Source organism: Paramormyrops kingsleyae, chromosome 7 (genome assembly GCF_048594095.1).
Source record: "Paramormyrops kingsleyae isolate MSU_618 chromosome 7, PKINGS_0.4, whole genome shotgun sequence".
Lineage (NCBI taxonomy): Eukaryota > Metazoa > Chordata > Actinopteri > Osteoglossiformes > Mormyridae > Paramormyrops > Paramormyrops kingsleyae.
The window spans coordinates 1,984,159-1,997,732 of NC_132803.1; the positions used below are offsets into that span (position 1 = coordinate 1,984,159).

General features: G+C 48.2%; 1 protein-coding gene and 1 long non-coding RNA gene across 6 annotated transcripts; one reads left to right on the top strand and one right to left on the bottom strand.

The window, feature by feature from the left end:
• The first annotated feature begins 154 nt into the window (after window positions 1–154).
• LOC140592058 (uncharacterized) lies at window positions 155–4,394 on the top strand. Of its 2 annotated transcripts, none has more exons than XR_011992297.1 (3): window positions 155–339; window positions 437–575; window positions 2,054–4,394. It is a non-coding gene; the product is annotated as an uncharacterized lncRNA (long non-coding RNA). The 2 variants fall into 2 exon arrangements; XR_011992298.1 differs by having other exon boundaries at window positions 440–575.
• Window positions 1,234–13,536, bottom strand: smtna (smoothelin a). 4 transcript variants are annotated; one of them, XM_072713963.1, is made up of 10 exons: window positions 10,187–13,536; window positions 9,650–9,675; window positions 8,984–9,068; window positions 8,713–8,850; window positions 8,549–8,609; window positions 7,847–7,984; window positions 7,407–7,530; window positions 5,671–5,822; window positions 5,400–5,548; window positions 1,234–2,107 (listed from the first exon to the last, which is right to left on the bottom strand). In XM_072713963.1, the coding sequence occupies exons 1-9, from the start codon at window positions 10,251–10,253 to the stop codon at window positions 5,401–5,403; spliced, it is 939 nt and encodes a 312-aa protein (XP_072570064.1). In that variant the 5' UTR covers window positions 10,254–13,536; the 3' UTR covers window positions 1,234–2,107; window position 5,400. The 4 variants fall into 4 exon arrangements, with proteins under 4 accessions (XP_072570064.1, XP_072570063.1, XP_072570061.1 ...); XM_072713962.1 differs by having other exon boundaries at window positions 5,396–5,548; XM_072713960.1 differs by having other exon boundaries at window positions 5,400–5,822.
• Between the last annotated feature and the right edge of the window lie 38 nt (window positions 13,537–13,574).

Sequence of the window (13,574 nt, forward strand, 5' to 3'; positions counted from 1 at the left end):
CAGCGAGTTACGGGGAGACTGATGGGCGCAGACGCCGCCGACCAGCCCGCTCAGTAAATGAAGCAGTGAGCGCCCGTCTTCCATCACCCTGGCACACAGGTCCCGGCGGCTCCCTGCCTGCGCCCGCACCGCCTGCCGGGTGCGCAGCTCCACCTCCTAAGCATGACGGGCAGTTAGACGGAGGCGCCCGTCAAGGTTGCTCAATGACACTTAGGAGGAGGCGACCGAGGGGACGCCGTTTTCTATTCATAACGTGAACATACGACTTTTAGTGCACGATAAGAATATTCAACTTAATATACCTCAAACGAGATCCAGGAACAGCGGCTCAAGATAGAGGTTCGTAACACGCTTTGAAAGCACACGCATTTATTGTTTGCCGACTTTCCGTACATCTCAGAGGACGATCAAATTTCCATGTTTTCATGTTTTTCAGCAGAATGTTTCCGTACTACAAATTACAACAGCACTTCTGCACAGCATTTAACTGAGGACGAACCAGCTCAGCGCGTCCTTAGACAGGTTACCCGACACGAACCTGACATGGTTTCTTCCATTAAAGGATTTCAGCCAAGGTGACAGTTTTTGCTCTCAGATTCTCATTAGATAGATAGACAGTCACTATATAAGGAGATATTAATTATTAGTTAGAAAGTACCACACTTGTATATTTGTTTTTATGTGTGTGGACCTGCATGTAAATGTTCGTTCTGCTCTTGGTAAATCCTCCTGTTTCTGCCATTGGGGACAGCTAAGGTGAAAATCATACGTTGGCATCACACAAGTAAAAGGGAGAAAATTCAAGCAACAATCCATATGGCTCAGTCCTCACTGCATTCACTTTCTCTTACTCATACTCACTGCATTCACTTTCTCTCACTCATACTCACTGCATCCATATTCTCTTATACTCACTGCATTCACATTTTGTCCCCATTCTCACTGCATTCACTTTCTCTCACTCATACTCACTGCATCCACATTCTCTTATACTCACTGCATTCACATTTTGTCCCCATACTCACTGCATTCACACTCTCCCTCATACTCACCACATTCACATTCTGTCATTCATACTCATTGCATTCACATTCTCTCCCCCAAACTTACTATATTCACATTCTCTCCTATTTTTCACTTATATAGTAGTTAATACGTAACATAGGACCATGGTAACAAGCAACTGGGAAAATGTGCTTTTACTGTAATTAATCAATTATATGTCATGTAAACTTTAGGAAGCATATGTTGTATTTATTAAAATTGTTTTATTTTTTCATAATATACACTTAGTAGAAATACACAGAGCAGGAGACTTCAGTCTTCAGGGAAAACAATACAGTAAAAAATATATGCAGCATGTGCTTATAGGATAATGTGTGGATTTATTACAGTGTTTGCTTATAGGACAGTGTGTGGATTTATTACAGTGTTTGCTTATAGGACGGTGCGTGGATTTATTACAGTGTTTGCTTATAGGACAGTGTGTGGATTTATTACAGTGTTTGCTTATAGGACGGTGCGTGGATTTATTACAGTGTTTGCTTATAGGACAGTGTGTGGATTTATTACGGTGTTTGCTTATAGGACGGTGCGTGGATTTATTACAGTGTTTGCTTATAGGACAGTGTGTGGATTTATTACGGTGTTTGCTTATAGGACGGTGCGTGGATTTATTACAGTGTTTGCTTATAGGACAGTGTGTGGATTTATTACGGTATTTGCTTATAGGACGGTGCGTGGATTTATTACAGTGTTTGCTTATAGGACAGTGTGTGGATTTATTACAGTGTTTGCTTATAGGATGGTGCGTGGATTTATTACAGTGTTTGCTTATAGGACAGTGTGTGGATTTATTACAGTGTTTGCTTATAGGACAGTGCGTGGATTTATTACAGTTTGTGTTTATAATATGATGTTTGTGCTTATTCGATTGTGTTTATGCCCAAGGGAGCATGTTTCTATTACGCGGAGTGTTTATTTTGTGTGTTTGTATTGGGTGTGTAGCTGACTCTCACCAAGCCCCCACTAACACTTCTGTTTCTATGTACAGGTAGAGATTAGAAGCAGAGGCTGCAGTGTGTTCGGGCCTGTTGGACGCCGAGTCCTGTAAGAGGGAGCAACGGGGAAGAGAGCTGATAAACACGGCCAAGCACACATAGTTCAAATATTCCTGTCATTGTGGGGACTGACCATTCATTTCTATGGGCATAACCCTAATCCCAACTATGACACCCTTAACCATAAGTAACCAAACGAAATACAAGACTTACGGCATTTTTAGGTTCTTGATTACAGTCACAGATTTTTATAAAATTGAATGTCCTCTTGTGAGGTCTGAAAAATGTGATAAAAACCTTTCATCCCCACAATGTAATATATTTATAAATACATAATACATGACCCTAAACACACATACGCTGCGGGAGCTGCACATGGAATGAAACAACCATAAAAGGAGCATTCTGCTGCGCTCTTGAGAGACGTTTAGCTTGAATTGCTTCATTAATATACCCAACTGAGTACTTGTTTGGAAGAAACACACATATTATGAAATTAAAAAATATAACTTTTGCTGCTTCAGCTAATCATGCAGTATGTGAGTATAGCCTCTAGAGGTCAGGCTTTACACTTAAAACCACATAAATATAACTAGTTTAGTGGATTTTAACCTTGGTCCCAGCAGCACACTGTAAAAACTGGGTCAGTGTGCGTCATACAAAGCAGCAAGCCAGGCTACATTATGTCCTAGCTCATGCCCACTAAGGTTGGAATCTGATCCCAAATCAGTTAATATCACCAAATGTATGGGCACTGCTGAGAATCTGTGACGCTGCCTTCAAATCAGGTGATAAAGCAGGCCAAGACAGCCAGGAACAATCTATCACAGGCCATTAAGGAAGTAAAATGCGGATAAACACAGAGTATACAAGGAAACGACACGCAGTGTCGAACGAGTGTGGGAGGGCATACAAGCCATGACTGACTACATGTCCACCCGACTAACCTGTGCCAGAAATGTCTCCCTACCAGACAAACTGAACAGTTTCCACACTCGACTGAGGCTGAGAACAAGGTGCTTGCTTGTAAATCCATCCCTTCTGACGAGCTCAGCAGAAGCCTGTCCAAGGCAAAGCCATGCAGGTCTGCTGGGCCTGACAGTATACTTGGTTGTGTGCTCAGGGACTGTGCCGATCAAGTGGTAGATGTTTTCACGGACATCTTTGGCATCTTCCTCAGCCAGACTATCATCCCCTTATCCTTCAGAACAGACACCATCACGCCAGTACCAGAGCAGCCCTAGTGACCTGTCTAAATGACTTCCATCCTGTAGAACTCACATCAACCATCACTAAGTGCTTCGAGAGACTAGTCATGGGCCACATTGGGCCAGCCTTCCCTCCACATTGGGTCTTCTCCAGTTCGCATGTTAGTCCATGGATGATAATAACAACGTTAACTGCCCTCCATCTAACCTTGGTACACCTGGACAACAACAATGCCTCTGACAGGACGCTGGTCATCGATTTCAGCTCAGTATTCAGTACAATCATTCCACAGACGCTAATACACAAACTGGAAGGGATCAGCATAAATTCAACATTCTGCAACTGGATCCTAGACTTTCTCACTGAAAGACCACAGACAATCATCTTTGGGGACAGGTCCAATAGCCCCCCATGGGTGTGTGCTCCACTCACTGCTCTTCGCTCTGCTGACCCAACCACGCCATCAAGTTCACAGATGACACCAGTGTGGCTGCATCAATGGTTCAACTGTGGAGGTCATCATGAGCACCAGGTTCCTCACAATGCACATTGGCGATGGTGTCACACGGACCCACAACATCACCTATCTTTTAAAGACACCATGGTACCTCCACATTCTCTGTTGCCTAAGCAGAGCACACCTTCTTCCCACAGTCAAAAACATCATCGGGACCCATCTAGCATCCGAGACACTGATAAGCACTACATCCACAAAGCCACAGGCATACTCAACGACCCTTCTCCCACCCCCCCCACCCCTGGCCTCTTCAACCCCCTCCCATCTGGAAGAAGACTCCAGAGCATTCAGACCAACTCCACTAGATTCTGTAACAACGTCTTTCTTCAGGCCATCAAACTCCTCTACACTGTGTTTGGAATTCCATTGAACCACTTTCATACCTGTCTACCAACTGCCCGCATCAGTCACTTTATGCATCAGTTGCACATAACAAATGGTTTTACACTGTACCCCCTTTTTAAAAACCCTGCTCTTCCTCTGTAAGCTGTTTATAATCAAGCCCTATTTGAAAGTTGCACTATTTGTATAGCATATTTATTTAATCATTGATTATATTCAAGTATGTCTCATGTGTAAAACTGTTTTTAAAGTCATGGACAAACAGATTTATTGCATTGTGTGCTTGCATATTTTGAAATGAAAAAGTTTGACTTGACTTGACTTGATAACAGTCAGTCCAGTGATTGTGAGGATATGCACTGGGTCAACTTCCAGGAAGGTCTGCTTCTTGTACTACTAAGGACATTACCTAACATAAACTGGCAGTATCATATCCAGCTTAAGATATGACTAACCAGAGAAATAATAATGATGATTACGACAACAACAACGACGACAACAACAACAACAACAACAACAACAACAATAATAATAAGCATTTCACACTTTTGGCTCAACAGCAATGCTGCGTGACAGAGCAACTTCTCGTAGGATTAAACAGAGGCCAGAGAGATACAGAACGGCACATTCCTGACAGGCTGGACTCATAAATTTTGCCCTTGCAGAGTGGACTCATTGGCCTGAGCAAACATCTCCTTTTAGAGTGTGGAGCTTGAGATAGCAGAACTGCTGCACTACTGCTGGCCTGCAGACAGAGGGCACTGTCTGCTGTCTCCCTCTCATTACATATCCTTAAACTACTGTTGCTAACTGAACATGGTATTGTACCATACAGGACCTCCCTTAATGAATACTGCATCAGAAGAAGAAAAAAATCATCCTCCCTGAACATTGGATTACAACACAGGACCTCCTCTACTGAACATCATGTCACACTATCCTCATAATTGAACACTGTATTACCAGATCCTCATAACTGAACACTCGATCACAGGATCCTCATAACTGAACACTGTATCACAGGATCCTAGCAAGTGAACACTATCACAGGATTCTCTTAACTGAACACTATACAACAGGATCCTAACAACTGAACATTGTATTACAGGTCCTTGCGATTAAAGGCTCTATCACAGAATCCTTGTTACTGGACAATCCATCATAACACAGGATGTCTCTATCTGAATGCTGAGTCATAACACAGGATCGATATTAACGAGCACTGTAAAGGATCCTAAGTTAATTAGGTTTGCTGTTAGCTCCACACCTACGTCAGGCTGGCTTCTTGATTTTGACAAGGCCCTTGTCCACGAGGCACCTGTAGAACTCCTGGATGTAGGTGTACACACACTTCCAGTCTGGCTCCTCCATCCGCACCAAGTCATCCACTTCCAGCAGACAGGGGACATTGGCCAGCTGCCTGGAGGGGGATGGGGATTGCCTGCTGTCAGTGAGGGTCTGCACACTGAGGGTCTGCTCAGTCGCTCTGTGTGTTTATGTGCAGACTGTGCTTCTGGGTGAGCGTTAGGTGCCGACACTGACTCTGCTGCACTGAACGCTGTGTGGAAGTTGTGCCGCCGCTGCCTGGGGTCCAGTGCACTGTAATCAAAGGCCTGGGGAAAGAAGTTATGCACCAGGGCACAGAAGGCCAGACCGTCAGCCCAGCTGGAGGAGAAGTTCTGGATGTGGACATTCTGCTCCAAAGGGACAGGAGAAGAAGGACAAGAGTCAGACACAGGAAGACCACCACACACAATCACCACACGCAATCACCATACACACCACCACACACAATCACCACACGCAATCACCACACGCAATCACCACACACAATCACCACACGCAATCACCACACACAATCACCACACACAGCACCACACGCAATCACCACACACACCACCACACACAATCACCACACGCAATCACCACACACAATCACCACACACAGCACCACACACAATCACCACACGCAATCACCACACACACCACCACACACAATCACCACACGCAATCACCACACACACCACCACACACAATCACCACACGCAATCACCACACACAATCACCACACACAGCACCACACACAATCACCACACGCAATCACCACACACACAACCACATACAATCACCACACGCAATCACCACACACACCACCACATACACCACCACATACACCACCACACGCAACCACCACATACACCACCACACGCAATCACCACATACACCACCACAAGCAATCACCACATACACCACCACACACACCACCACACGCAATCACCACATACACCACCACACACAATCACCACACACACCACCACACGCAATCACCACACACACCACCACATACACCACCACACACACCACCACATACACCACCACACACACCACCACACACAATCACCACACACACCACCACACACAATCACCACATACACCACCACAAACAATCACCACATACACCACCACACACACCACCACACGCAATCACCACATACACCACCACACACAATCACCACACACACCACCACACGCAATCACCACACACACCACCACATACACCACCACACACACCACCACATACACCACCACACACACCACCACACACAATCACCACACACACCACCACACACAATCACCACACACAATCACCACACACACCACCACATACACCACCACACACAATCACCACACACACCACCACATACACCACCACACACACCACCACATACACCACCACACACACCACCACATACACCACCACACACACCACCACACACAATCACCACACACAATCACCACACACACCACCACATACACCACCACACACAATCACCACACACACCACCACACACAATCACCACACACACCACCACACGCAATCACCACATACACCACCACACACAATCACCACACACACCACCACACACAATCACCACACACACCACCACACACAATCACCACACACACCACCACACGCAATCACCACACACACCACCACACGCAATCACCACACACACCACCACACGCAATCACCACACACACCACCACACGCAATCACCACACACACCACCACACGCAATCACCACACACACCACCACACGCAATCACCACACACACCACCACACGCAATCACCACATACACCACCACACACAATCACCACACATAATCACCACACACACCACCACACGCAATCACCACACACACCACCACACACAACATAACTGAACTCTCATATTTCAGTTGGTAACACTCCAGTCTCCTCCCGGCTCACACTCACCTCATACATTTGGGTCTTTGCCCGACACCAGTCCAACAGCATCTGCTTAACATTTTTGTTGTTGGTCCCAGAACCAGGGGAGCGGCCAGGTCTTTGGATCCGGACAACAGCTGGACCAGTAGCTCTGGAATGGTCAAGAGAAAGACAAGCACATGACTACAGGGACACAAACAAGCCCGAAACACAGGGGGTGACAAGGGGACAGAAACTGGATGGTGTCATATAAGCCGCACATCGCAGTAAAAATGCCCTCAAATCCATATTCCATCTATCCACACTCCTCCCAACATTTGTCAATCTCCCCTCTTCTCACTCTCCATCTTTTTATCTCATATTTGAACTCAAAGTGCTTTGTTGGCTGGAATTGGTGTAAACATTGCCAGTGCATTACTAGGAGGTAAACATAAATATTTTGAGATGTCTCTCCAGCCCTGACTTACCCTGTGCTCTCGCTCTCTAGCTTCTGGGCCAGAGCTCGGGGTGAGGGTGCTGAGAAAGTCTTCGGCTTCATCATCTCCTTGCGTTTCTCTGCTTGTTTGCGCTCAAGTTCTGCCAGGCCTCCACGGGTCTGGAGAGGGCTGAGGAGAGTCCGGGGTTCGACAGAGAGTCCGGGGTTCGACAGAGCCCCACCAGGGGTTAGCACTGGGTCAGTAAGGGGTCAGCATGGACTCAGGCGTTCTCACACTTGGCCCGGTTGCCCTGTACCGTGCCTGGGCATGATTGCCCCCCTCCCCATTCCCCTGTTGGTCTCCACTCACATTACACTTAATGATCCTGGCCTGAACACACTTTTGTCATCATCATGCAACTTTTTTGTGTTGATGAAAATATGAAGGAAAGCATCATCACACAGCACAATAAAATTCATGATTAATGTCCTTATTTTGTACCTTACTTGGAGTGACACACATAGATTTATCTAATATGCAACACAGCGATTTTAATTTATTCCTCCTGCACGTATAAGGGACCTGTGTCTGTGTTCTGTACCTGGGCACAGTTAGCAATTACACTAGTCAAACAAATTGGACTTTGGGGACAGATCAGCTAGTGTGAGTACACCCTCAGTGAAGGGTGAACACAGAGGCTGCCAGGGGTCAGCAAATGGTCAGGAAGTGTATAGCAGCCCTTCTCACTGTCACCTGTAAGCCAGCTTGGTGATGGAGGAGCTGGCTTGCTGATGAGACGTTTGGATCGACCGTCCTGGCGGGGAGAGAGAAGAGAAATCACCATGCAGGTGAAAAGTTAAACTGGCGACCTGAGGCTGACTGTGGCTGAATGGGGGGGGGGGGGGGGGGGTTCTCACGGTCAGGGCTGTGTCTGCCGCTCTTCCTGGGGAGACACTCGTCTGTCATTTTGCCCTGACTCCTCACCATCAGTTCCTCAGCACCCCCGCCTGGTTGCCCCTCCTGCTCCTTCCCCTGATCAATGAGGTCCTGTCGGTCTGGGGGGGGGGGGGGGGGGGGACATAGAGGAGCAGTAAATTCCACATACCCCATCATGCCTCGTTCCGAAAACTGTTGCATGCGATTGGCCCCCAGCATTCAGGGAGGGTGCAGGATGCCTGCTATGATCACCATGCTTGCAGGACACAGCAGCTGCGGTGGAGCTCAGAGATACGACCTCCATGCCAAGAAGAGCAGCGTCCTTCTCCAGCACCGGCTGAAAGTACAAAGAAGAGCAGGAACCAATTAGTGGGCTGGAGCCCAGGGCCTGGGGGTCAATGTGGGGTGGTTCTGGAGGGCCATGGCTTTCAGGTGGGGGCACGACGGCTGGAGGCCTGGGGGTTAACACCAGGGAGCAGGGGTAGTAGGGCCGGGGCTCTTGTCTTTCTCTGTCATCTCTCAGGGATTCATTCCCATCTCTCCCCCTCTCTCTGTCTCTCTCTCCCTCTCTCTGTGTCTCTCCCTCTGTCATCTGTCAGCGATTCATTCCTATCCCCCCCCCTTTCTCTATCTCTCTGTCATCTCTCAGGGATTCATTCCTCTCTCTCTCTCTCCCCTCTCTCTGTCTCTCTCTCTCTCTATCACATTAACACTTTAAAAAACATGCACATACATCTGTAACTGAAGGGTCTCTCTTTCTTTGCTGCACTGCTCACCATGGCTTCATGCAGTACACAGAGGTTTGTCCCCACGCATGCAGAAAATCTCAGAATACAGAACCAAACCAATCAGACAGAAGACACTTGTATCAGATGCCATTTCAGGGCTTTAGCTGCTCAGATATGCGCACAGCCTTACCTGGGCTGCCTTGTCCACAGTTAACTCTGTTAATAAGGGAAAAACAGTGACATGAATATTTGTCATCCTTTACTTTATTGAAAATAATTAGCACTGTGCTGTGTTTACATATACAGCCCATACACAGCTCATGGTGTTTAACTGTAACATTCGGCTTGTTTCTTTTACATTTCACACAAACCATAAATCATCATCTGAATGTCTACAACAAAGGCTTTTAGCAAAGAAAAATGTGGTAAATGCAGCAGTCAAATCGCAGCAGGCAAGACGACAGCAGCTAAGAATTAGCAGGTGAACACAGCAGGAAACAGTGACAGTAACATAATGCTAAATGTAGAAAACAGCAGTGAACCAGTGAGCATTCATCACAAACAGCGTTTGTCTGATTCGTGGGATGGATTATAGCAGAGACATATTTCCCATAATCCCTCACTCAGATAACCATGTGTGTGAGTAAGTAAGGAGCAAAGCCATGGGGGGGATAAGGTTAGGGTTAGGGGGGGGATAAGGTTAGGGTTAGGGGGGGTCCACCCTCACCTGTGCTGTGCCCCGGTCTGCTTGTGGAGCGGCCGCCCTTGACCTGGATGGTGAGTGAGACGCTCATATCTCTGCTGGTCTCCTTCGCTCTCAGCCCCAGCACCTCAGCTTTTTAGTGGTGATGCCACACCCCCACACCCCCAGGCTACAGCACCGCCCCCCCCTGCTGCTGCCCCCCACCCCGCCATCGATCGCCTCTACACTTCTCTTCCTCTTTATCTCCATCTTCCCCTGGGGGGGGGAGGGGGGGTAGCTAAGCTTCTGAGCAGGTTGGATTTTGGGGTCCCCATGAGGGTGGGACTCCTCCATGACACATTTTGCCAGCCCACAGCCCCATTGGCCCACATGTGCCACATGACCAGTTCAGTCCAGGTCACTGGGCTTCCCAACGAATCCAGAAGGCTACATTAGCTTTGGAATATTAGGGCGGGTTTAACGCAGAGGAGTAGAAGCAGGAGCTGGGAAACACCACTTTTCCTTATTAAGGCAAAACAGGACACAGGCGTACAGGGAAGGGGCTGGTGTTTACATTACTCACCCCGCAGATCCACACACCGTGTGTAACAGCAGAGATATACACAGGATCTGAAGTAAACCATCTGTCTGGAAAGCACCCTGACGCGGCCAAGAGGCACCGGCCCCCGGCCTCTTCATTGGCGGCTTTTCAGAGTGAAACGCAGGGGCATCATCCTGCTTTCGCGGCGACACCCTGGCCGGATGCCGTCATTAAATATGCAGGCAGTGATAAGGCAGGGTCAGGCGAGGGCGGGGCCAGTGACAGGGCTGACCGGCTGACATCATCGCCTGTTCTTAGAGGCCCTCCATGGTGGCCAATCAGTGACCAGAATGCAGCCTGGAATCAGGAGCGTCGTGTGTCACAGCCCCAGCAAGGTATGTGAGGCACAGGTGTCACCATGACAGAACCCCTGAACACCAGCAGAAATATGAGATTTGCACGTCACGTCTTCAGGTAGCGGAGCGTTACGCTGCAGGCGGCCCCTGGACCCACCTTCTGACCAGGTCTGAGGCCTCCTGCTCATCACCTTCATCATGTTTATGTGCCTGCAGCTTCCAGATGAAGTGACAGAGACACCAGCATAGGACAAGCCTTTAGTCTTTATTCTCAGTAACATAAGCAAATATACACAATAATAATAAACAAAAAAATAATGCATATTCTCCCAGCAGTACCACATTACTCTAAAAGTACTACAAATACTACTGTGGAGCCTATACAACACAGTGAGTTGGCGCCATCCAGTGGCCAGTAATTAAATTTGTAAAGGCAGAAAACCGATTGAGGAATTACTGCCCCCTATCCATGAAGCAAGTCTGACAGTGCCCGCAGCTATGCTGGGTGACATTAAAACAGTGTCCACGCCTTTAAATCTTCAGCCTGTGATACTAAACCAGACACAGAAATGAATTCTGCAGAACAGAAGAAAGACTTGCAGTCTTTACTGTTATAGTGGGTTGGTGCCTCCTTAAAGATTATGATGAGCGGCACAAGGTGCAATTAATCACTCGGCTTGCAAAGTTAGCGACGGCAAGCAGGGGGCGCTCATCACCGTGAAAAATCACGATGTGAAGTTAGCTGTAAATCAGCCCTCAACACTTTAATATTCCAGTTGACATAACCCTGGAACCCTAACCCTAACCCTATCCATAACAGTGGTACCGTGGAACTTGGCCTAAGAGAAAGCATAGTCTTTAAACAGTATATTTGGCAAATAAATATTTTGTTAGTATTTACAACAAATTAAAACCCCTTAGCTGACACACACACACACACACACACGCACACACACACACACACACACACACACCTTGGACGGGGTGGGTAATGTGCTTCTATTATAAAACAGATTATTCATCTTGCTTTTCTTTCAGGTTCCTCAAGTATAAAAGGGAAAACCAGTAAAACAGACCCCTCCCCGCACACACACGAATCCTGGATTTTCTGGGACGTGTATTTTTAAACAGATGGGAAATGTTCCAAGTACAATGAATAAAAATAGCAGCTTATATTATCAGAGCCACAGACTGGAACACCCTCAGTTCTAAATGACCTTTCCTAGCCATGGATCCCACCAGCTAATCACAAGCTGTCCTACGACCAGCTCCATCAACACAAGTCCAAAACCGGCAGAACCCCGCCTTCCCGAGGCCAAGCCTATCGAGACAAACCCAGAACCAGCAGAACCCCGCCTTCCTGTGGCCAGCCCTATCAAGACAAATCCAGAACTGGCAGAACCCCGCCTTCCTGTGGCCAGCCCTATCAAGACAAATCCAGAACTGGCAGAACCCTGCCTTCTTGTGGCCAGCCCTATCAAGACAAATCCAGAACCGGCAGAATCCCGCCTTCCTGAGGCCAACCCTATCGAGACAAACCCAGAACCGGCAGAACCCCGCCTTCCCGAGGCCAACCCTATTGAGGCAAACCCAGAACCGCCAGAACCCTGCCTTCCCGAGGCCAGCCCTATCGAGACAAACCCAGAACCGTCAGAACCCCGCCTTCCTGTGGCCAGCCCTATCAAGACAAATCCAGAACCGGCAGAACCCCGCCTTCCTGTGGCCAGCCCTATCAAGACAAATCCAGAACCGGCAGAATCCCGCTTTCCTGAGGCCAACCCTATCAAGACAAATCCAGAACCGGCAGAATCCCGCTTTCCTGAGGCCAACCCTATTGAGGCAAACCCAGAACTGTCAGAACCCCGCCTTCCTGTAGCCAGCCCTATCAAGACAAATCCAGAACTGGCAGAACCCCGCCTTCCTGTGGCCAGCCCTATCAAGACAAATCCAGAACCAACAGAATCCCGCCTTCCTGTGGCCAGCCCTATCAAGACAAATCCAGAACCAGCAGAATCCTGCTTTCCTGAGGCCAACCCTATTGAGGCAAACCCAGAACTGTCAGAACCCCGCCTTCCTGTAGCCAGCCCTATCAAGACAAATCCAGAACTGGCAGAACCCCGCCTTCCTGTGGCCAGCCCTATCAAGACAAATCCAGAACCAACAGAATCCCGCCTTCCTGAGGCCAACCATATTGAGGCAAACCCAGAACCGTCAGAACCCCGCCTTCCCGAGGCCAGCCCTATCGAGACAAACCCAGAACCATCAGAACCCCGCCTTCCCGAGGCTGAGAGTGCTGCGATTTCCCAGGGAATGTCTTGTGCTTCTGTTAGCTGTGGGGTCACAAGCCACCCCAAAACAACCTGGGAAACAGGGAGGACAGAGGCATAATGGAAAACAGACAGCCACTGAGGCATGATGGGAAATTGGCCTCCCCATAAAGTGCCTTGTGAGTGGGTGGGGGCACAGCACCCACACCAACAACACCCCCCCCCCCCCCCCCCCCCAACTCCACCCCACCCCCTGAGGGAACAAAAGC